Raw genomic sequence first — 21,819 nt, 5'->3', positions numbered from 1 at the left:
AGTGATTGCGGACTTTGTCATTAGGTGGTATTGACAAAATCCGCAATCACTTAGTTGCCAACCCAATAGGTACGTACAATTCGAAAGCGAATTTCTTTTATTTTTAATTTTTTTTTTTAAATTACTCTTTCATCAATGTATTTCTGAAATATTTGTAACTAACATGACACCAAACACGGTATAATTTGAATCATATTTACATACACTCGCCGTTCATTTCCTAAGCAAATTGGACCAAGTTATAGCGTGTTTGGTGTCATTTTAATCAGAAAAATGTGACAAACGTGTTGGTAAACGTTTCATTAACCTCGAATGGAAAATTGAGAATTTTGATTTTCTCTCAGTTTCGTTCCCCTTTTCTACGCGATCGACGCGCCTAAGATCTCGGTGTCGAGCGATAGAATCGTTTCTGCATCTGCATAATTGCAACACTTGGGTCCCGATTTTTGTACAATTATCCAATGTTTTCTCCGCTCGTCTGAGAAATAAGAAGGTAAAAACGTTCAGGTAATTAGAAGTGCCACGAGTATGCCAACTTGTCGATACATTCTAATTTTATGCAGCACGTTTGAATCTTCTGTAGCTAGCTGCACGCCTAATATTATGGTTTTTGAAATTTGGTTTTAAAATTTGCCAATCGAGTGTAGTTGTTGAATAGAAACGATACGATGCGATAAAAGTAAGAATTTTATTAATAAAGAAATCGAAAGATTTTAGAGGTTAAGACTTGGGTCGTCAATTAATTCCTCTTCCTCGGTTAACCGATTGGCTGAGTACAGACTTTCTTCGTAGTTGAACGCTGCAACCCTCTGTCAGGAATTATTTTTGTTTTCCACCTGACAGCTTCCTTTCAATATATCGAATTAGAGTAGCTTCCTATTGGACTGTGTTCTCCGAGGGTGAAGCTTTTATTAGAGGGTGGAGAAAGATCGACTTGAATAACTCTCAGAATTATGTGTATCGAAGGAAAAAAGAGCTTCTCTCCAGATAGAGGGAAGTTACTTAGTAAGAAATACGAGCCAGTTATCGGAATCGCATAGACTGTTTGACACGTGGTTTCAGAAGATGCGTCACGAAACTGACGAGAATCCTTGAACAATGCTGCGATTAATTTGGCAGCCAGCTCTGTCTTTGTGAAATAAAATGCGCTGTACCCTTTAAAACATTTTCAAATAAAATAAAACCAGACCTTTTTCGTCAAAAAATATTATATTTTGGATCAATATGGAAGACAAATTCTTGACTATGTAAGTTTTTGCTGATTCGTTAGAAATAAGGGCGAACGAAAATTTGTAGAATATTTTCAAAAATATTCTTACGAGCTTCCTAATGTCCAATTTAAACTGTATCAAAAAATCTATTTTCCAATTCCATCATAAGATGAATATAGTTCTTTTTATGGATTATTTCTCGTTAGAATTGTTTCAGCTGTTATACATAGCGAAATCATTCTGAACTATTTCTTCAAGGCCATATGTCAGACACGCTCCTTTGAATAGGATTACTGTTACGAGCGTATTAGCTAATTGGGTTTACTTGGAATCAGGATTGAAACGATATTATAGTTTCCACAGGGGCGGCATCGATGTTTGGACGATCGTGTTTGTTCACACGATAGGTATTGTTTGACCACTGTCCTGCAACACGAGTATTTTTACGTGTTTGCAGAAATCCTCGATTCGTTTGTTGTGTCGATCATTCGATTTGCAGAAGATTATTGGAAATTGATTATTAATATCACAATACCAATTGAAAGTCGACGTGATTGTTTTATGAGTAGTTTATCCTTTCAATTTTATTTCAGCTTTTAATAAAAGCTGAATGGTAGATACGACGTAGATTGAACGACGAACTTGATATAATTCTCACCTGAATTTGCCATTTTAATGTACAGTTAACTAGCCTCAATTAGGTTTCGTGTAATCCTATCTGAAATCTGTCATGAACTCAAACCGAACCTAACTCAATGTGGACCAATCTGCTATCGAATCCAGTTTCAATTCAAACCTAACCTAAATCGAGAACTATCGAAATCTGAAATTAACCTATTGGTCTAATATGAATTTAGTGTAAACGAAACCCAATCAAAACCTAATCCGAGTAACTGAACCTAACCTAAATCTGTCTAAAATGCCTGAGTTCTTAAATTTGTCATCGTCTACCTTCAATCTCGATATTTTCTCCGACGTACTATAAACCTAGACCTAACCTAATTGAACTTAATACCGTAATCTACACGTAACTTATACGAAACCTAATGAAAAACTAATCCGAGTAACCGAACCTAACCTAAATCTATATCTATCGTTGTCTAACTTAAATCTCGCTATTCGCTCAAATCTACTGGAAACCTAATCCTAACCTAGTTCAACGGTATATCATAATTTATACGAAACCTAGCTCTAAATAGAACTTAACCTAAGTCTACCTAAGTAGCCAAGTACTTAAATCTGCCTCTATTACGAGTCTTGGTCTAATTAATTTTAACCTAATTTAACTCGACAGCATAAACGAAATTCAATTTTAACCAGAACTCAGCTACGTAGTTTTAACTTGAATTTAATTTGAATCTCCTATCGCGGTTCTATCAATATCGATAAAAATTGCATAATTTAATTTGATTCTTCGTCGGCCGGGGTAGAAAGCTTTGACGGCCGTGGATTTGCCGATTCCGATCGGTAATTTTATCGGGTCGAAAGTTCGCCGGCCGTTAGGAAGTTGGCCCAGGGGGCCACTCATCTCAGGCGAATTATGCGGAGAAAATTTTTTTTGATTCCAAACACAGGCGGTTACCATCGATCCACATCCGGTTGGCGTTACCGTAGTTACCGAGTTTTCCAAAAATTCCAATCTTTCAAATGGAACGAATGGACGTTCCGGGTAATTGTACGAAATGCGGGCTCGGCGAGATGCAAGCCTAAACGAGGGTAGGAAATAAAAGCAGCCCGGGTTACAGACCGAGTGGAACTCGGATGAAGGAGCGAGACGGAACTTTTTTCAATCGACCAGCGCCCATATACGGGCAATAGACGTATAAAATATTGCGCCGCAGTAAAAGGATCCTTAAAGTGCTCGTAGAATCGTGGCCTCTTGTCTCTATTTAGACTCGCTGGCTGTTATGAACAGAATGTCGATTCCCTCGCGTCCAATGCTCTTAGCCACCTGTCCAGTCAACCTGAATATCAGCCTAATTCGCGGCCCAGTCACCGGTTTATAATTTCACTCTTCCTTTGTTCACCTCGATAGTCAGCATTTTATCTATTTTGTCTAATACATCGGGTTATCAGACTCGAACGAAGTATGTTAAAACGTTGGCTTATGATCGCAATTTGCTACTTTTCACTTCGGTAGCCTCGGTAGAGTCAGCTACTATGAGCCGCAATGTTAGACGGCTAGAGCAGGCAGTTACAAAATACGAAGATTGGACTTACAGCTGGAGAATGAGGAATGAGAGGGGAAATGTAAACGGACGGTTATGAAAGATGTTTCGTCTACCAACAATGTTGCAAAAGTCAGCTCGATCGCTGCACTCGGTGCAATTGGATGCATGTTCAATTATACATATTTCTTCGGTCGGTGGAGATATGTAGGACAGCAAAAATGAACAACGAATAAACATCAAGCTTCCTGTTAAACCGAAAATATCTGCGACACACAGTCTTTTCAATGATTGGCCGAGGCTTACGGTGAATGTTGCGTGTTCCGTGCACGTGCTTTTCAACCGCGCCATTACACGTTCTTTGGTCGATGAAAAGCGTAAAAGGGAAAACGATGGAAATTCTCAACAGTATTACGGAAGATAATCTGCCGAATAGTTTTGAGCAATAGCTTTACCCAGCGACTGTGTGTCAATTTGGAACGCTGTTACTTTGAAGCTGACTGTAGCTGAATTTGATTAAAACAAACCAATAGGCATAGTCTTGTTCTTTCTTCTGTCGTGTCTCGTAAAATTGAAATTAAAATACATTTTAGTTTATGTAAAACGAACAGGCTACGTGTGACAATTATTGTGTTGGCAACTAAGTGATTGCGGATTTTGGCACTACCACCTAATGCAAAAATCCGCAATCACTTAGTTGCCAACCCAATATATTGGATATACGTGCCGGGAGATATCAGGTTCGAGCGAACGTAAATCTTCAGGTACCTTGGCATGGCAAATGTCACGAAGCCTAATTTTTTCTCTTTTTTCTTAAATTTTCTCCGCCTGTTTAAATTTCTTTCGCTGGTTATTAGCGTTGCGAAGGTCTGCTTATCGTACATCGCTCTGAGCAAACTTCGTCGAAGGTTAGAAATTCCAGCCATCTACGGCGAGGAAAATATGGTCGCTACACCGGTATATCCAGCGATCTGCTGATATTCGTACAAATATTTTATCGAGAAAGTACGCTATCGGCCAGCCACGAACGTAAAACGTTATTGAATTCGTGAACTCACGGGGAATAATTCGATCGAAGTGTTACTGGAATTAGGAAACTCGTTTTAGAAATAATACTCTGTGTTTTCCCCGAGTGAACCTGATCCACTGAATTTTTCCTATTTCCTTCTGCCGAACGACCGGCTTGCGGATAAAGCTGCAACAAATTTCTCATACTAATGTCGTTTCCAGTCATCAAGCATTTCCTTTAAATAATCTTTTTAGAAAATCTTCAGATTTTTTTTACAATTGTTACGAAAGAAAACCACGCGCGGATTAATCGAACGAGTGGAAGTTCGTGATTGTAGAAATCAAGACCGTACGGATCAAGATTGCACAATGTACGACTCAGGAACGAGTTATGATTCCTGAGTGAAAATATGTAGTTGGTTTGAAGGCGTGTGAATCGAGGTAACCTGGGTTGAAGTGGTGCAGTAACCTGATTTGATTTAGGAAGCCAATATCACAGGTCTAAAATTAGCGAATAGCTCTATTCTTTACCTTCGTTTGAACTAAAATTTGATCAAGCCAAAAGTAAAATTACTTTTAGCGACTCGTCTTTTCCATAACGGTATCGTATCAGTTAAAGTGGAAACTTCGTATCTGACTCATTATCCGACATCAGAAGCCGAAAAGAAAAAAGAGCACTAGCAGTTCGAAGAAGTATCAAGTTACTCAATTGTCTATCCAGAGATAGCCCACAAAGTGTAATATTTGAAACTGTACACGAGAGACCAGTTCTAACGTGAGAAACCCAAGTAGAGCCAAAATATGCGACTGTTAGCTGAAAAGTAATTTGTAAACCGCTCCAGCATTTCTAACTTATCGTCGCGCACGAAATCTGATATTCCAACGTGCAAAAACTATCGAATGCCGTCTCGGACATCGGAGACTCGAGAAAACCAACGTAACTTATCCTTATCTCTTAGATCTCCACAAATTCCAACATTCGCATCGACCTCGAAGCCTGACCATTGCAAACATCAAAACATCAAATTCTCCAGTTGTCCAGTTGAAAATAGCTCAAGTGCAAAGACTGTGCAAAGGCTTCGAACTGTCGTTCGAGGTGGCAGCACCACTGCTCCCCTTTAATTACCGCCAGCAAATTGCAACAAGATCTGGCTGGGGCTGTGTAGGGTGGCGAATAGTGACAAACGGCGAAGATACTTTTCGCAAAACGATGAGGGAGGGCAGCTGGTAGAACGTGTGGTGCATCGATAGCGTAACGATCGCGTGCTCATTATCCTGGCGGGCGGCAGGGCCGTATGTTGCGCATTCCAGCCGGCAACAGAACTCCATATTTATGCCGGCGGCCAGCCATATGCGTTTAAATACCCTCCACGTTACACGTATCGTGTATACGCGTACGTTATGCTAACGGTATGTGTATGCGAATGCTATCAAAACGCGACACACTACGAATTCGTGTCTACGTGACTGGCCACGATAAACAGGATGTCTGGAATCTTTATTCGAGCGGCTATGATTTTTCGTGTAGCCTCAAGGGGGCGTATAGGTACCCTGGCATCGCCAGGGAATATTAGGCAACTTTAGGGGCTCTGCATTTTTCAACCCCTTCGCTACCCAGCATCGGCTCGTATTTTTATTTCCAATACAAAATCAACTTGCTGATTTTAATGAAATTTTAATTACTCGAGATAGAGCTATTTTTTATTAATTCAATGCTTTTACTTGGAAAGAAATAACTCGGCGAAAGAAGCAACTGTCTTAGGTTTGACTGAATTTCTATTCGAAGGGAAAATGAAGAACGATATTATTCGAAATAGCCAGCTATTTTGATTAAGATGACGTATACATATGTGTGCAACGTATGTGTATTGTATATCGTAACCCATGTAATCGAGTTGAATTTCTGGGCTAATAAGCTGAAACGAACAAGCTACCAGTAGCATTTCGATCAACTTTACATGCTGTTGCTGCAAACCGGTCAAAGTGTCGAGAAACTCACGAGTGGCTAGCGTTAATCCAAGACATTGTAATTTATGGCTAGGTAACTGAAAGTAAATTAGGTCCGTAGTAGATCACAGTTTGTTCCTCAATTATCACGAATTACCGTTTCCTACGTCCTTTCGCCAGCCTTAGCTCAGAGGCATCCTGCCAGCTCAATGATGACAGAGAGAAGAAAAAAAAACAGGTCTACGTAAAAATTAATCGAATGACACACTTGCAAGCCCTGCATTCGTCTAGCTCGCCTCTGGCGATGGTGGGGGCGAGGGTTACAGGGCGACCTCGTCCCTTTGCTCCCACCGGCAGAGCATTGTGCGGCCCAGCGAAAAGTTAGCGAGGACAAAAAGAAGTGGCCCCAGCGCCGGCGGACTTAATGAGAAATAATTGAGTTAAGGCGAGTTATTTTAAGCGGAAAAGTTGCCGTCGAAAAGCGTAGCCTTGTCGAGCAAACCGGCCGGGTCTTCGTTCAACTCGTCGAGAAGAGGAAGAAGAAAAAAAAAAGAGGAGAAAGTTTCTTGCGGCGCGTTAATCGATCGACCAGAACAATCTGAAGAATCAAATTCGACGAAGTTGGACGACGACTAAACGAACCATAAGCAACGATCTCACTCTAATGGACAGTTAAGTTTTCCACTGACTGATCGAGTTACCAGCAACGCGAGAAAATTGGCGGCGAAAAATCCCACCTCTCGAGTGGAAGGACACCTTTGAAAATTTCAATGAACCCGAGTTTCGGGATTTATCACTTGGGACACGTCCACCTTTATAATTCGACCGCGGATATCGAGGCAAATTTAGACCTTCGCGAACAACGACGGAGAGCCTCAAATAACACGCAGTTATCCAAATATTAATTTGGAATGTTAAATTTGAAAATTATAATCACCATTATATACTAAACGTTAAATATTGGATTCTAAAATTACAATAATTCATATAATTATAAACAATATGATCACAGTAAATACAGCTAACTAAATACTTAATTTGGATATCTTGTATATTTTTGCGTATTATCTACACTTGCGAACAATGATATTTCCCATGAATGCATAAATATTCACGGTCCGCCGGTAATTATTTCGAACGACGTCAAAAATCGATGGCTTACGTAAATTCCAACCAAAGACACGTACGATTTGCATCGATAATCGATACGGTAAACAAAGTGTTCATTGCTTGAATAATAAATTACGACGATAACAATAACCTGGAAATGCTTCTATAATAAAAGTGAGATAAACTATAAAAGCAGTACCGTTTGAATAATTCCGGGCGGTTCTGTATACAATCACGAAGAAGACGCTTATCTGGAGTCGCAGATTAACAACCTTTGTTTCGTTCTGATCTTCGTTATACTTTGCTAAAAGGATTACGGTCTATCTTACTGTTTCTTCTTAGAAATCTCTTCCAAGGCAAGCTTTCATTTTCTCAGGTGTTAACGTCCACCTAACCTCTAACCTAACTCCGATCTAATCTACACCTAACCTAACTCTGACCTAACCTAGTAACCTAACCAACTCGACCAACATTTCTTTCTTGTTTAATCGTAAACAAAGAGGCTTTGGTTCTTTGTAACAAAGATATACGTGTATTCTAATAGATAAATAAACAAATGAAATGGAAATTAGGCTGAGAGAAATACGTTCTATGAAATACCTTGGAATATGTTAGGTTAGGAAAGTGTTTCAAACGTACAGATCTCTTGCTTGCTGAACGAGACTTTGTTCTACTTATACAAACCCTAGATAATTCCCCTGGATTATTTTATTAAATTACAGTTCGAATCATGGAACCAGAAATTAAGAATTTTTGCAATGGGATTTTTCAAAACTGCTACTTGGCAGAATTACAGTGCTATATTCAGAGCTGTTATCGTATATTGGTTCCAAATCGGTTCTATAGATGTCCTTATATGCGAAGGAATCCTAACCTAGAACATTTTTTCGATTGTCAACTTTATGGAACGCAATTTGTCGTGCCTGCCTGAGTAACTTAATATATTTCGATTGCACGGTAGCACATAGCGAAGGATCAACGTAGGTAGATTTCATCGATCAGCTGCGAAGTTACTGCCCTATGGTATAATTTAGCCATTTTCGAAGCGGAGGAATTTGGCTTTGGCCCAATTTCGATGAATTTTTCAGTAGGTTGGTGAACCAATTAGGTTCACCTATTTCACGATTTCCAAGCCAGTGACCGGGTCGTTGGGCCATTTAAAGTGAACGTGGATCAGACAACAGGTGTACAGTTTGCCCAAGTCTCGTCAAATTAACCGTTTCGTAAGCATTAATTGACGGCTAATTGTCAAGTAATAATTAACGTTTTATTCCGGGCAACTTTGGCCACTCCCCTGTGAGCGCAACATGTGGACGTGGCGAGCAGCAACAATAGGCTCTGTGTTAATTAATCGAACACGCTCGTTTATTCGATAAACATTTACCAACTCGAATAACCGATTTGCTCCATCGATAAATCAGGCTGATCGATGCTTCTTGAAAGTGCTAACTCGCCTACCGTTTACACTCGTCTTGGTTCTAATTAACGCGGAAAATCGACGATTAAACAATAGAACGACGTATTTCAATAAAAATCAGCGCTAATTTTAATCGAGATTTGCATTAGATAAGTCTACTACTTTTGCTCGTCCTAATTTCAATATAAATCAATCAATAAACAGCCATCAGTCTTAAGCAGAGTCCAAGTGACACTGAAATAGGATTCGGTGCAATTATGTGTATTCTTCTGTGAACGTGACAACATCGATATCCGGGCGCTTCTGTCGCAGCTAGAAATAATGCACACGAACGTAAATGAATTATCTATCGAGCTGGTAAGGTTGGATCGCCTCTCTCTGACTAACTTTATACGAAATTATCAAGCGAATGGAGACAATCTGGCAAAGAAACTCGGTTAACGCAATGGGGAAAAATTGTTCAGACATTAACACTAGAATTAACACACCGGTCAAACTGACTGGTTTTACAATTTTATTATAAAATACCTACTAAAAATCATGTTATATTTTTTCCCGCAATGACGTAATAAATTTCGCAACGATAATTAAAAGGATAACCTAATGAATTTTATTTTGTTTTTTCTGAATTCAAGCTGAAAATAATTTTGTATCAAGGCTACTTATACCAATACCAGTGAAAATGACTGATACTTGTCAAAATGTAAAAGGGTCCTGCAATGTAGAAATACCACAGAAATCAAAATAACCGGTTCGACAATCTTATAAATTATAATTATTATTTGTATTTATTAGTTTAAATTATAATTACAAATAAACTCTCGTTTAGGGATGATGGTCCCAGCTGGATCAATAATATCAAAAATGTACCACATAACATGGAATTGCTTCTGTGAGAAAGTAATAAATCAATAAATATACAAATATTCTATTATTAGGTATTTTTTAAAGACCAGTCATTTTCACTGGCCTTGGTAGAAATAGCTTCGGTAGTTCTAGCGTTAATAAGAAACTTAAATAAGAAACCTATACTCGTACAATATTTTTGACTACTTTTTGATACTTGTTCAGCTTTAGAATTCTTATGGTGTATGAACCATTTTGTGTATTTCTTATTTAAAAAACCACCATATGTGGAGTATATATTAACCAACAATTAAGTAATTACATCCAAAATCGATATTTAAGAAAATTTGAAGAAATTTTGCAATATTTAATTATTGCAACCTATAGTCATTTTAATCGACGGTGTCTTTCTAATCGCACGTGTAGTCATTTTACCAGCACGTGCGCCACTCGGAATCAAACGAAAGAGCAGTTAATAAATTCCGGCAATCTTGCAAAAATCCCGAGAAACTATTTGAAAATGAAACTGATATAAAAATCGCTATTGCTCGCATCTTAATCTCGTTAGGTGGCACTTGGACCACCGTGACTGAAATTAAATAAAAACACACGGCGAGCGATTAACAAGCCGTAGGAAAAATGCAGTGGCCGACCAACCTAATCCAAGAAACCCTATAAAAACCAAATTTAAAAAATCATCGCTCGGCTTGCAGCGTGGTTGGTTTAAAAAGTGCGGTGGCGCTAGACCCGCTCGAAAGCAAATAACCAGCTCCCTGGCCAGCCGTTCCCAGAAAAATATCGCTTTATTAAAAACGCAAACTCGGCTGGGCAAACGTTTGTCACCGTTCCAAACATTTATGCCTCGCGATAAAAGGATTAATGCTCGGCCGTTTCGTGACCCACAGCCTTCCCATTATATTTTTTTCTTCTTCCGTAGACCCCGGGGCCGTAGACACTCGCCGTCTGCCCTGGGTACACGCGTAAAGAGAACCAGCGCGGGCGCACGCTCACTCACACATACACACACACACACACCTCAACCCCTTGAATAACCATGGAACATCGCGGTTCAGATTTATCGTATATTATTCCTTACGATTCCCTGCTCCGTTATTTGTTCCTTCCTCCCGTGGTCCTCCATCTTCTCCAGGGAATTTTATGGAACCCCTTAAATCGACCACTATAAGAATAGAAGGGGTGGGTTGGCCTCGTTGTTCAATCTATACTCTCTCAATTTCGTGTATCCTGGCTGAGAAAGTGAGAAGGGTTCGCGTGGATGATGTTTTCAGCAGATCTAGTACGTTCATAGTAGCCCACGCGTATGGACCCTCATAGTACTGCACTCTCCACTTTTTGCACATTTTGGTAGTCGAATTTCGTGCGGCGCATCCTGTTAATGCACAGTGAGCACGCTGGCTTTAGTTAGCGACGTAAGATGAGAAGAGATAGAGGGGCAAACGTGAGGTCTAATTTTGCTGCATCCATGGCAAAGAGTATCGTAGATGCAGCAGCAACGTGGATGCCAGGGATCATAAAGTATGGAATAGCGTCAGTCATTGAGCACCTTGTTTCAAGAATCGCGAGAATCCAGCTTGTACAAAAGTCCTACCTGTGCAGGACTTATGTAGTAGATTGGCAACTAATTGACTGCGGATCTTGTCAATAGGTAACATTGACAAAATCCGCAGTCACTTAGTTGCCAGTCCAGTACTTTTGTACATCGCTGATCGATCGGTGCAGGAATCAGACGAGTGCAATGCGTTCGTATCGCTTCTGTCTCTTATGATCATGATCGATGACTGATCGTGGTTACCTTGTTGGCTCCCTACAACAAAAATGTTGTACCACTATGGAATTTGGAAAATGTTTTCACCGTGGCTAGTAGATAATCACGATCAGGTAATCGAGGCTAATCAAATGATCTCCTCTCGGTTCGATCATAGCGGTTTTATGATCCTGACTCGAGTATCGGGGGATCCTTTAAAGGCACCCTATGAGCAGAGGAGCTCCTTATGTGCCAGGGGCCAGAATACGATGACAGTGTGCCGTGCTCGTCGTAAGCGGCGAGTGAAAGGGGTCGCGCGACTATCGGCGTCGCGATCTTGCGCGATTAAAGTCGTGTGGATTCGAAAAGCGATATTTTCTCCGGGAAAATTAAGTAAGTGGCGTTCTCGATAGAAAACGGTGCCTTTACGTGGGTTTTACCGGATAAGTGACGCGTAAAGTGCATCGTGTGCGGTTATCTTATTTATACCCTGTGTGTACATCGAAGGGAAGGAAAACACGGGGCAGAGTGTGCGGTGAAATTGAAAGAAAAAAAGGAAAGGAGGGAAAGAAGAGAAGGAAGAAAATGTAAAAAAGAGACGTAATTACCGGGAAGAAGGTCACCACGCGGCCCTTCTGCTGGCCCCCTTTACACGTTCAACGCCATGGCCTAAGTGTTTGTGTTTTGCAATTACCGCTTTCTGCTGGCCCACCCGAAATGAACTCCCGCGAGTAATTAACCTTCCTGGTGGTTTGCTCCGGCCACGTGCGAACGAGCTTGCTCTCCACTCGGTGGAAGCGCCTTCGGAAATTTTCAAATCCGTATCCTCGCCGTGCTTCGCCACGTTGTAAATAGCGATGGCATGAAGCACTCCACGTATGTAGCCATAAATACAAATTAACACAGCCGTCTCCCTCGGGTCTATATGACCCGAAACTGATCTTATACTTCGATAGATATTGTTAGAGTATATATTAGTCATTAAATAATCATTATCTATGTATACTTTAATAATAACATCTATGAGCATATATAGATCTATTCTCTGTCTATTAACGTGTTGACTGTCGCGTCACCCATATTCGGGTGACAGCAAAGTTTCCGATCTAATCGCATCACCCATACTCGGGTGATAGCAAAGCTTTTGATCTGAGCGCGTCACCCATATTCGGGTGACGCTTATTCGACTACCTGCGAAGGATCGTCTATTGCGATATACATTGGGTTGGCAACTAAATGATTGCGGATTTTGTCATTAGGTGGCATTGGCAAAATCCGCAACCACTTAGTTGCCAACCTAATAGTCACGAAGTATTTAATTTTATTATTCCACGTAATTCCCGTACTTTTCGCGTATCGCATCATTCTTATGAAGAAATAATCGAAGAAGAGAGGATATTTGATGAGATACAAAGCGAGGAGGACAACGAGGTAAAATCCAATATTCAACGATCGCCTGATAGTTCGAACGCTACCCGAAAGAGTTTCGAAAAAATTTTCCATTATCCTTGAACGATGTTAGAAGCGAGGAAACGAGGAATCCTATATTTTTCTGGATCCGTCGGGGATTTTTTTATCTACTCGCGACGTACTTGGGCCCGTCGCTAGTCACGAAGCTTAAGTTAATAAGGGATGGTTATTAAGATGTGTGGTTTGTCGCCGAAGATCTCGCGAGATTGAAAAATTGGCGGAACTCGGCAGGGTTAAGTCGCCTTTTTCATCGATCCTGTTAAATCTTATCGGAGGATCGCTGTGTGCAGGCGTTTTGGGTAACAAAGGTGTCATGATTTATGGAGGATTAAGGCACGTTCCCATCGATCAAAAAGGGGTCGCGGTAAGGTCGAGATGCGATCGTTTTAAAGTCCTTAGAGATAAAATCGCGATTATAGTCGCGGCTCCATTACGGCCACATCACGATAAAGTCAGCTCGTCGATGGGCATTATTAAGTGTCCTTAATTCGCGACGCAATAACGTTTTCCTCAGACCACGTTCGCCAAAGGGAATTCTAACATTTCCAGTGCATTGGGTCAAGAGAAAAGGAAAGAAAAAACTTCCACATCTTAACGATTAATACAAGTAATTTTTGTTTCTATTTTTTTTTTTTTTTTTTTTTTTTTTACTTCAACATTGAGTCGAGTGGTCATTCGTTGATCAGACTGCGTTTGCTATGTTTTTGCGTGTATAGCGTAGGAGAGGTCCTGTCATATCTTGTCTACCATCTTTCATAACTCGCGCACGTTGATAATTTTCTCCGCATTTGTCCCTTCCAACTCTACATAATATTCGTGAACAAATATTTGCCGTGAGTGTCGTAGATGCCTGTCCTCGCATGAAATTTTCATTCGTAGCGCGACGCTAATATCCAAAAATTAACAAAAAAGAAAAAGAAAAACGCGTACTCGTCATACCATTGCTGCGATCTAAAAATTTTTCTTGATTGACATACGAAAGAGGAAGAGATTAAATTTTGGACGAGCTCGAATAGAAATGCAAAAATAAAGGAAAAAATCGATATCCATTGATGCACTCTCGACCAGAAAATCGCGAGCGTTGCGCGGGTTGCCGATCGTGCGGCGAAATAATGCTTGCCACTAATGGGACGTTCTTGCGTGGAAACGTAGAATCGTGTCTTTGCGCATGCGCGTGTCCTTTGCTCTTACACGGACCCCGACAGCTGAGATTTATCGCGTCGATTCTTCGGTCGGTTTTCAGGCAAAATAGCGACACATTGTTCCGCGTCCACGTTGAAAAATCGCTCACTGCTCGATTTCTGCCTCGATTTTAATCAATTTTCGACCCTCTCGAGTTGCCATGCTAGGAAAACACGATTTTTCAAGAGCGTCGCTCTTCCGTTCGGGGGCTCAGGTGGCGTGCTAGCTTCGTTTACGTTTCTTTTTTTCCCACCGATAGCGCTGCACAGAGATTTACAAGTGCCCTGTTTAACCCTTTTATTCACAATTGTTACGTTCTATTCATTTTCTCTTCTGTTGTACACGAGGATTTTTAGGTCGGCAACAAACGGACAAGTTAATCTCCTAAACATAACCTGCTTTTTTAAATCGACAAGCGAACTTCATTTTTATATTATTTGCGGATTTACCTTTCGTTGATCGTAATCTATTATTTCTCTGCTCTTATTATAATTCCTCTTATCATTCGTCCATGTTCGTATAGCAGATTTTCATGGTACTAACACCTGTGAGTAACGTGGCTTTTCTGATGCAAACTAGGTAATCGCACACAAGTTCGTTGGTATGCAATTGGTCGTGTGTAGGTATCAATTATACGGTGTTCCTGTTCATCAGAAACAGCTAGATACCTGTTATCCTAGTCACTTACTCCTAACACCCTTGAATTTCCCAAAATTGATGGTGTATGCCTATAGCTGAAGCAAAATATTTACTAGAGATTAGTTGGAAAGTATTTGCTGCAATGTTTGACGACTGTATGTGCATAGGAGAACTTGTTCTGATAGCACAATCGTCAGGGGAACCCCTGGTGCGGTAATAATTGCACAAGTGCACACGCGACGATAACTGTAGCGGCTTGTTATTGCGGTTGCATGGTTTGACGCGATTCCGTTTGTTTATGGGTGTATGTAACCATTCTTCCTTCCGTGATAACTCGACCCTCCTGTCGATCCATTGATCTGACCGATGAATATATACGACTTTCTCACGCTTCCAGTTATTATGTCTAATGTTTTAAAAATCATAATTAGTAGGATAGTTTTTTCTATTTTATTTACATAGTGTCATGTGATAATTTTATTTTTGATTTGAGATCAATGGTTCAAATAATAATGTCCCTTAAACAATTCGATATAATTTTTTGTCAAAAAGAATACCTCGTAACCGCTGGTCGATAGCATTAATCCAGTAGATGCTATATTTACTCCACCCAACGTTTTCCTATTTAAGCTTTCGGTTTTTGGGAGTTGATTAATTCGAAAAATAATTAAGGGTGAGAGCGGAGGATAGGAAGAATAAGAAGGGGTTGCGTCTGTCTTTTTGCTTCTGTCGGACAACAAAAATCTAATTAAGTCGTCAAGAGACCGTGTCCCCGTTTGGACTGGAATAAAAAGCGGGAAACAAATTTTCCACTGCCGGCTAGAAATTTTTTTCCGCCGGTCCGGTATTTAAATACAGAGGAATTCCCACGGAATTGTTCTTGCGAAAAACAAACGAATAAAGGGAACATCAACAATTACAACCGTGCTCCGCCACTGGTGCTCGACAAACCCACCCATTTTACCTTTCCAAAAAAGAAGAACGCGGAAAATCTACCAAACGACCAGAAAAAAAGAAGTAAAATCTTGCTAAGGGGAACAATAAAGTCATTAGTAAAAAAGTAGGGGACTGATCGTAGCGGCGGCACCCCCTAATTGCCATTGCTTGGCTCGCTCACACAATCATTACCACTGACCCGCCACTATTTACCGCTTTCCCTTTCGGCATGCGTCAGGAAAATTCCGAAACAGTCGTCTCCTTCATCTAGTCCCCACTATGGTCGTCTATCCGCCCCACCGAATACCAGTTGATCTCGTTCGGAAGCAAATCGCGGGGACAAAATCTCGTTGACTCGAAACGAGGCAATCTTCCAGCCTCCGGGACGCGGTAGTAAGGGTGCGGGCCACGATACGCCGTCCCTGAGCCGTGTTCCTACTCTCAGGCGCGCCGCTTCCCCCACCACGACAACCGAAAGGGCGCAACACGAGATCGTACGCGCTCGGTTGTCTTCGACGGTGTTCGGCCACGCTGCTGCTCCGCTCGACGCCAGCCATAAGCCACGCGGTGGGGGTAGCTGTGGAGTGGGCGGCATGAGCTCGCTAGGGTCGCAGCACTTGGACACGCGATCATCGCGCGATACACACGCTCTTCCCAAATGCCTCACCGGCTGCAGCTATTTCCTCGCGACGCGTGCCTTTCGCGCGATCGTCACGCGTACGACTTATCGTGAGGGAGGTCAAGGGGAGTCCGGCAGATCTCTCGAACCATTCGCTACTTACTCTGCTGCCTTCTTTTTGTCAAGGTGCTCCTTGCCGTTACTCTATCCCATTGTGACTCTGCCGCTTTGAATTGTGACTCGGGTATATTACAGTGCGTGGACTACTGCTTTCGTGAGCTGACACCGTGTGTGACGCTGTTCTCTGTGAGACTGTGCTGAAGCATTAAAGAAGATTCTTAGAGAAGATAGACTGGTTATAGATTGATCGATTGCCTGACCATGGATTGGAGACTCGGATTGCTGTTGTTGACCTGTCTTCTTGTTGACGGTGAGTGACTTTTCATCTGGGGGACGTTTCTTAGATGCGTATAAGGGTATGTGGTAGGGTATTACGAGGGTGGCTTTAGCGCTGTGTCACTCGGTGCCGCAGTCGCAGCTAGAATAGCGTGCGTCCGCTGGTATTAAAAATTCCAACCTATTCCGACCGTCGTTTGTTCAATAACTGCCGGAACATAGTATCCAAACGCGCGATGGTGCCATCGCGGATTTTCTTTGGAGGAATTTCAGCGGATAGACTGAACGGGGCCAGGCTTGATTGGGTTTCCAGAAAAGTTATGACTGACAGGGATATTGTGCTCGTTAGAGGAAGGTATAAGAAACTTTTTTGGGGCTCATAATGATAGGGAACGAATTTTTCTTACAGTTAGGTTCGTTCTTAACTATCGTTCCAAACGTTATTAGAATTTCTATGTAGAAAAATGTTGTTATTACATGTTATATATAATTATTAATCTTTTGTTTTATTATTATATAGTTTCAATATTATAGTGGTCACATTTGATCAAGATATGGTTCGATCGTTACAAATAAGAACTGTGTAACATTTAAATTGGATCATTATATTTAACCGCAGTTAAGGTTGCCTATTTAGATAAATTTTCTTTTATATTTTTACATTATCATTATTATTTTATATTACAATATTCAACTTATTTATAACAATTATTTTATGTCGCTCTTTTAGTAAATCAATGGTATTCTATTTGAATAGAATTTTCACTGTTTACATGTTTTTGCGACGATCTCCACGTTTCAGTCTCAATCACAATAAACATACCAAAACAAAGTCAACCTTCGAATGGTAGGAAGTTTCAAGAACTGATAGCTTCGAGGCATTGCACAGTAATTCCTTGACTAATCACATTAATATATTTAACAGGTGAAACAATATACTATGGAACAATTTATTATAAGAATTTTAATTAAATTAAATCTATTTCTATTCTTATTCGATTGAAAGGGAACATGAATTAATTTAACTTCTATATGTAATTTATGTATAAATATAATAATTTGTTGATTTCGTTTTATTTCGCTATTTTACCAGGCTACGAAATGTAAGATTCATTTACGCCGCTTGTTTATTACACTAATTACTGTATCTTACCGTACTCGTTAGTGTTGTGTACAAGAATTTAGTATCGCTGTTAACACCGGAGTTACCATCCTATACTTAGATATAAATAATTATAATCAAAATAATATGGTGCAAGTAAGTACACTAACATCATCGTTGATTAAACTGTAAAATTTCTGCAAAATGTCAACATATTTTATTAACAATTCAAATTCGCCGTAATATCGAATTTTCTGAAATTTCGTCGAAAAATTACGTTATTTCGATCGCTTTGGTAATCCTATTATTAATTTTGTCGAGAACACTTGCGCACATTCAGTAAATGGCAAAAACAAGAAACACCGGAAGCCCCGCCATTGTAGCAGACTTGTTAATTCCAGTTGTAAACACCAGAGATTCTTTTAGCTGATACTCATCTTAAGTATACTTTTGTACGTTAACAACAATGGCTAAAGGATAATGTACTATTATTTGGGAGATTTAGATAAGAGACAGGAAAGCAGTAATATTGCTTTAAAAAGCCAGCAACTCGTGACAATAATAATTATCCCTACTTCGCTAACGAGCCAAACTACTGATCTTCCTAGCGATTTTTAATTAGCAAATGGTAGTCTTCCTCTCTTGGATATAAAAAAAAAACTCTATTTGTAACATGTATCGACCAATCTGATCTACAATCTTTTGTCGTAGTTTTATTACCTGCACGATTCCATTCTCTCAGAATTTACTATACTTTCCTGAACAATAATCTGGATCTGGAAATTCCTGGAAATCGAGGAAATTTCAACGCGTTTGACTCTGTCTCCTCCTGATATCTTCCTCGCACTGTGTCACCACGAATTATCCATTTTTCGTCTACCATGGAAATTCGTCTCAAAAGTAATTCGTTTTGTAACGTATCGAGTAATGCATAATCCAAACGTCATACCTATTGTTACCACTGCAGCTAACACAAACAGTTCTCAACGCTGTATTTCGATATTCGCGATATTTCTGCAGTCTCATTTATCGCGTGATATAGATTACTTCGAATGAAACTTGATATCTGCTCGTTATTAATCACAATATACATTCTAGAGTGCTTAACACGTAGACTGCCACGCGAATTTCACATATTTAAAAAAAAATTTTTTTTTACCTATTCTCAGATATACTACACCATGACATTTAATCTTCGAAAAATATTACGTGGCATTTGCACGTTGTTTCCTGATAACGTTATCTAAATCATTCGCACGGTTGAACAATTTTTAGCCCATAAGATTTATCTTATATTAACCTCCTCGAATTATGATATTTCAATGTTGCTTTAATTTTAGCAACTAGCTACGCGATTTTAAACGATATTTAATACAAGATTGAAAGGAGACCTCGAGCACACCGATAACAATTTCTCCATATATTTTTCACACTCTATATATTTTTCAACGTCGAAAAGACAGATTAGGATTGAGAAATTTCGAAAATGAAAATCGGAAGAACACGGCATTCGACGTCTTAGGAAGAAGTCACGTGCGCGGCGAAAGACTAAAACGCTAATAATACGCCATCAATTATACAAGAAGGGTGGGCGGAAAGTCTCGTGAAACTCCATCAACGATAACAAGCTGTCGAGAGTTGGTCGTCTTGTATCCGTCTTGTTTGTCGTTGGCACGCGTTTCCAGCGTTCTCGTTGCTCGACGTTGCTCCTTCCAAAACTCATTTCGCGATATAGGGATAAACAAGTAAAACGGATCGAGCTGAGGTTGTACAGCTCGGGGTTTGACCCAATTACCAACCATTGAAATTCCTCCAGGTTTTCCTTTCTTTGTCCCTCCCATCATCCATTCTACTCATCTGTGTGTAGCTTGAAGCAATCTTGGAAAAAGGCAGAAGGCAGATTCCGATCAGCGACGTATACGCGATCAGATCGCGGATAAGCGGCGCTAGTATCGCGTCTAGATGGAACAAAGAGAAACGTGAGCACACGCGTCGACCTCGTCCCCTCTCTTTCTCTCTCGTTGCGAATTCCAATTTCCTGATGGGAGTGTATTAATATAATTTGATGGCGCCTCGGGAGAATTATGCATCTCGTGGCTCGATCTTCCTCGCACGGGGAGCCAGGGTGCCTCGTTTCGTTTCTACACCTTCGATGCTGGTACGTTCCCGTTGCGAGAGAATTAGGCTGGATGAAGCTTGTTAACGAGTGTCACATGAGAGCCTTTTATGAATATGGATGCGCTCCGGTGTTGGTGCGTATCGAACGATGATAGTTATGGCGGGGTGTGGAGGTTAGGTTGAGTCAATTAGGAGGTTAGGACCGACAAGTGAATTAGGGCTTTTGAAATTCTACCGTGAAAACTTTACCACGATAATTATTTTTATTTCTTCTGATACTGAATTCCTATCGCAGCTTTCCAGTTTCATGAAAAATTGGAAAATTGCAGTCTAGTAACACGGGGCTAAGTGTTTCTTACTCTCGAATCTAATAAGAGTAATACCAATTCTAGGGAATTTTTTGCCAAGAATTTATCGAAAGGATACAAACGAGCATTACTTGCGGAATCTTCTAGTTGCAAAGAAGAGGGGGGACGCGCATTCCAGATAGAACAGCTTTGCGACGTAAAGCGGTAGAAAAAGATTTCTTATTCTCAAACATAACCTAAAGAATTCCAAGCGTGGGCAAGTTTTCGTCAAGATACTACCAGACACACGAGCGCCACTTGCTGAATACTCAAGTCCCATCAGAATCCTCCACAAAGGATGTACAACAGTTGCATCCTAAATATACGGATTTCTAACGCAAAGCAGTAGAAAAAGATTTCTTATTCTCAAAGCCAATACGAGCAATACGAATTCTAGGCAAACCCTCGTCAAATGTTTTAGCAAAAGTATGCACGAACAACCACTTTTTCAATACTCTACCCCCACCAGAATGCCTCTAGTTTAGCAAAGAACATGAACGCCACTTTCTGAATACCGAATTCCCATTAGAATCGTCGAACTGCGGAGAACACGGGAAAATTGCAGACTAAAAATCCTCCGCCGTCCATGAGATCCATTAGCACAACAGGGTAACACGAGAACCTCTAATTATTTCGAGCGGTATAGAATTTGCCGCGTCCGTTCTCCGACTGGGCTCGAGCAGACTCGTCCCTGTGTACAGGTGTCGGCACGCGCGATTCAGCCGCGATATCTTCTCGCTGCTTAACGATAACGATCATAATAATTTAATTTAACAGCCGGCGAGAGAAGGAGGTCACAGTCGCATCGATCTTCCCCGGAAAGTCCGCGAGATGCAGCGAGCAAATATTAAAGGACCACCCCCTCCGTGCCTTGCCTCGTCCCCGTAACACCCCCCTCGCCCCCATTTTCCCCAGTTTTCCACCCTCGTTTTTCTGCCATTCTTTCGTTTTCTTCCAACCTTTTTTCTTCCCTCCCCCTGCCCACAAACTCCCTCTTTCCTATTTCATTCTCTTGTCTCTTCCGTGCCTGGACCTCCTGTGTATGAGAAGAAGATAGAAACAGGGCCAAGACCGTCTACGAGAAATGCAAACTGAGAGCGAAACGTGCTCGAACCACGTTTATTTTCTCGACAACAGCCAGGTTTTTCTCCCAGTCGTTTACGGACCCTGAAGAATCGTGGACCTGGTTGTGGCGCGAGGATATAATAACGTTCAATTACCGCTTCTGTCTCGACGTCTAGGGGTCTCGAGACGTGCCGGGCAAGGCTTGGATTAACGCTTGTTAGCAAGGTTAAAGATGCTGTTCTTCGTGACTGGGAGATTACTGGTTGCATGCGAGCACAACGTGCTTTAAAGATAGAATTAACGCAGGCGAAACTGTCAATTTCTAGGTTTTGCAGAAATTTTGTGGATTTTGTAGATTTTGAGTTGCATCTTTTCTTGGGGGAGGGCAGCTTGATGGATTTGTTTTTCGTCAACTAGTATATAAATTTCACGTGGATCTAATTTGTAGACTGCGGGCTTGTATTCGGGCGAAT

General features: G+C 40.8%; 1 protein-coding gene across 4 annotated transcripts in view; it reads left to right on the top strand.

Moving 5' to 3' along the window:
* The window catches only part of LOC100650751, a 122,297-nt gene that overhangs the window by 37,649 nt on the left and 62,829 nt on the right, over positions 1 to 21,819 (top strand). Inside the window, exons 1-2 of one of the 4 annotated variants that reach the window (XM_012319711.3) lie at positions 16,277 to 16,504; positions 16,574 to 16,748. The exons of 1 other annotated variant lie outside the window; for it this stretch is intronic. In XM_012319711.3, the coding sequence (XP_012175101.2) occupies positions 16,700 to 16,748 (49 nt within the window). In that variant the 5' untranslated portion in view covers positions 16,277 to 16,504; positions 16,574 to 16,699. Of the gene's footprint in view, positions 1 to 16,274; positions 16,749 to 21,819 lie in introns of those variants that run through there. 2 more of the 4 variants (XM_048413034.1, XR_007226670.1) reach the window with 2 other exon arrangements.

This window comes from Bombus terrestris, chromosome 16 (assembly GCF_910591885.1).
Source record: "Bombus terrestris chromosome 16, iyBomTerr1.2, whole genome shotgun sequence".
Classification (NCBI taxonomy): Eukaryota; Metazoa; Arthropoda; class Insecta; order Hymenoptera; family Apidae; genus Bombus; species Bombus terrestris.
This window is presented reverse-complemented; position numbering and strand designations above follow the sequence as displayed.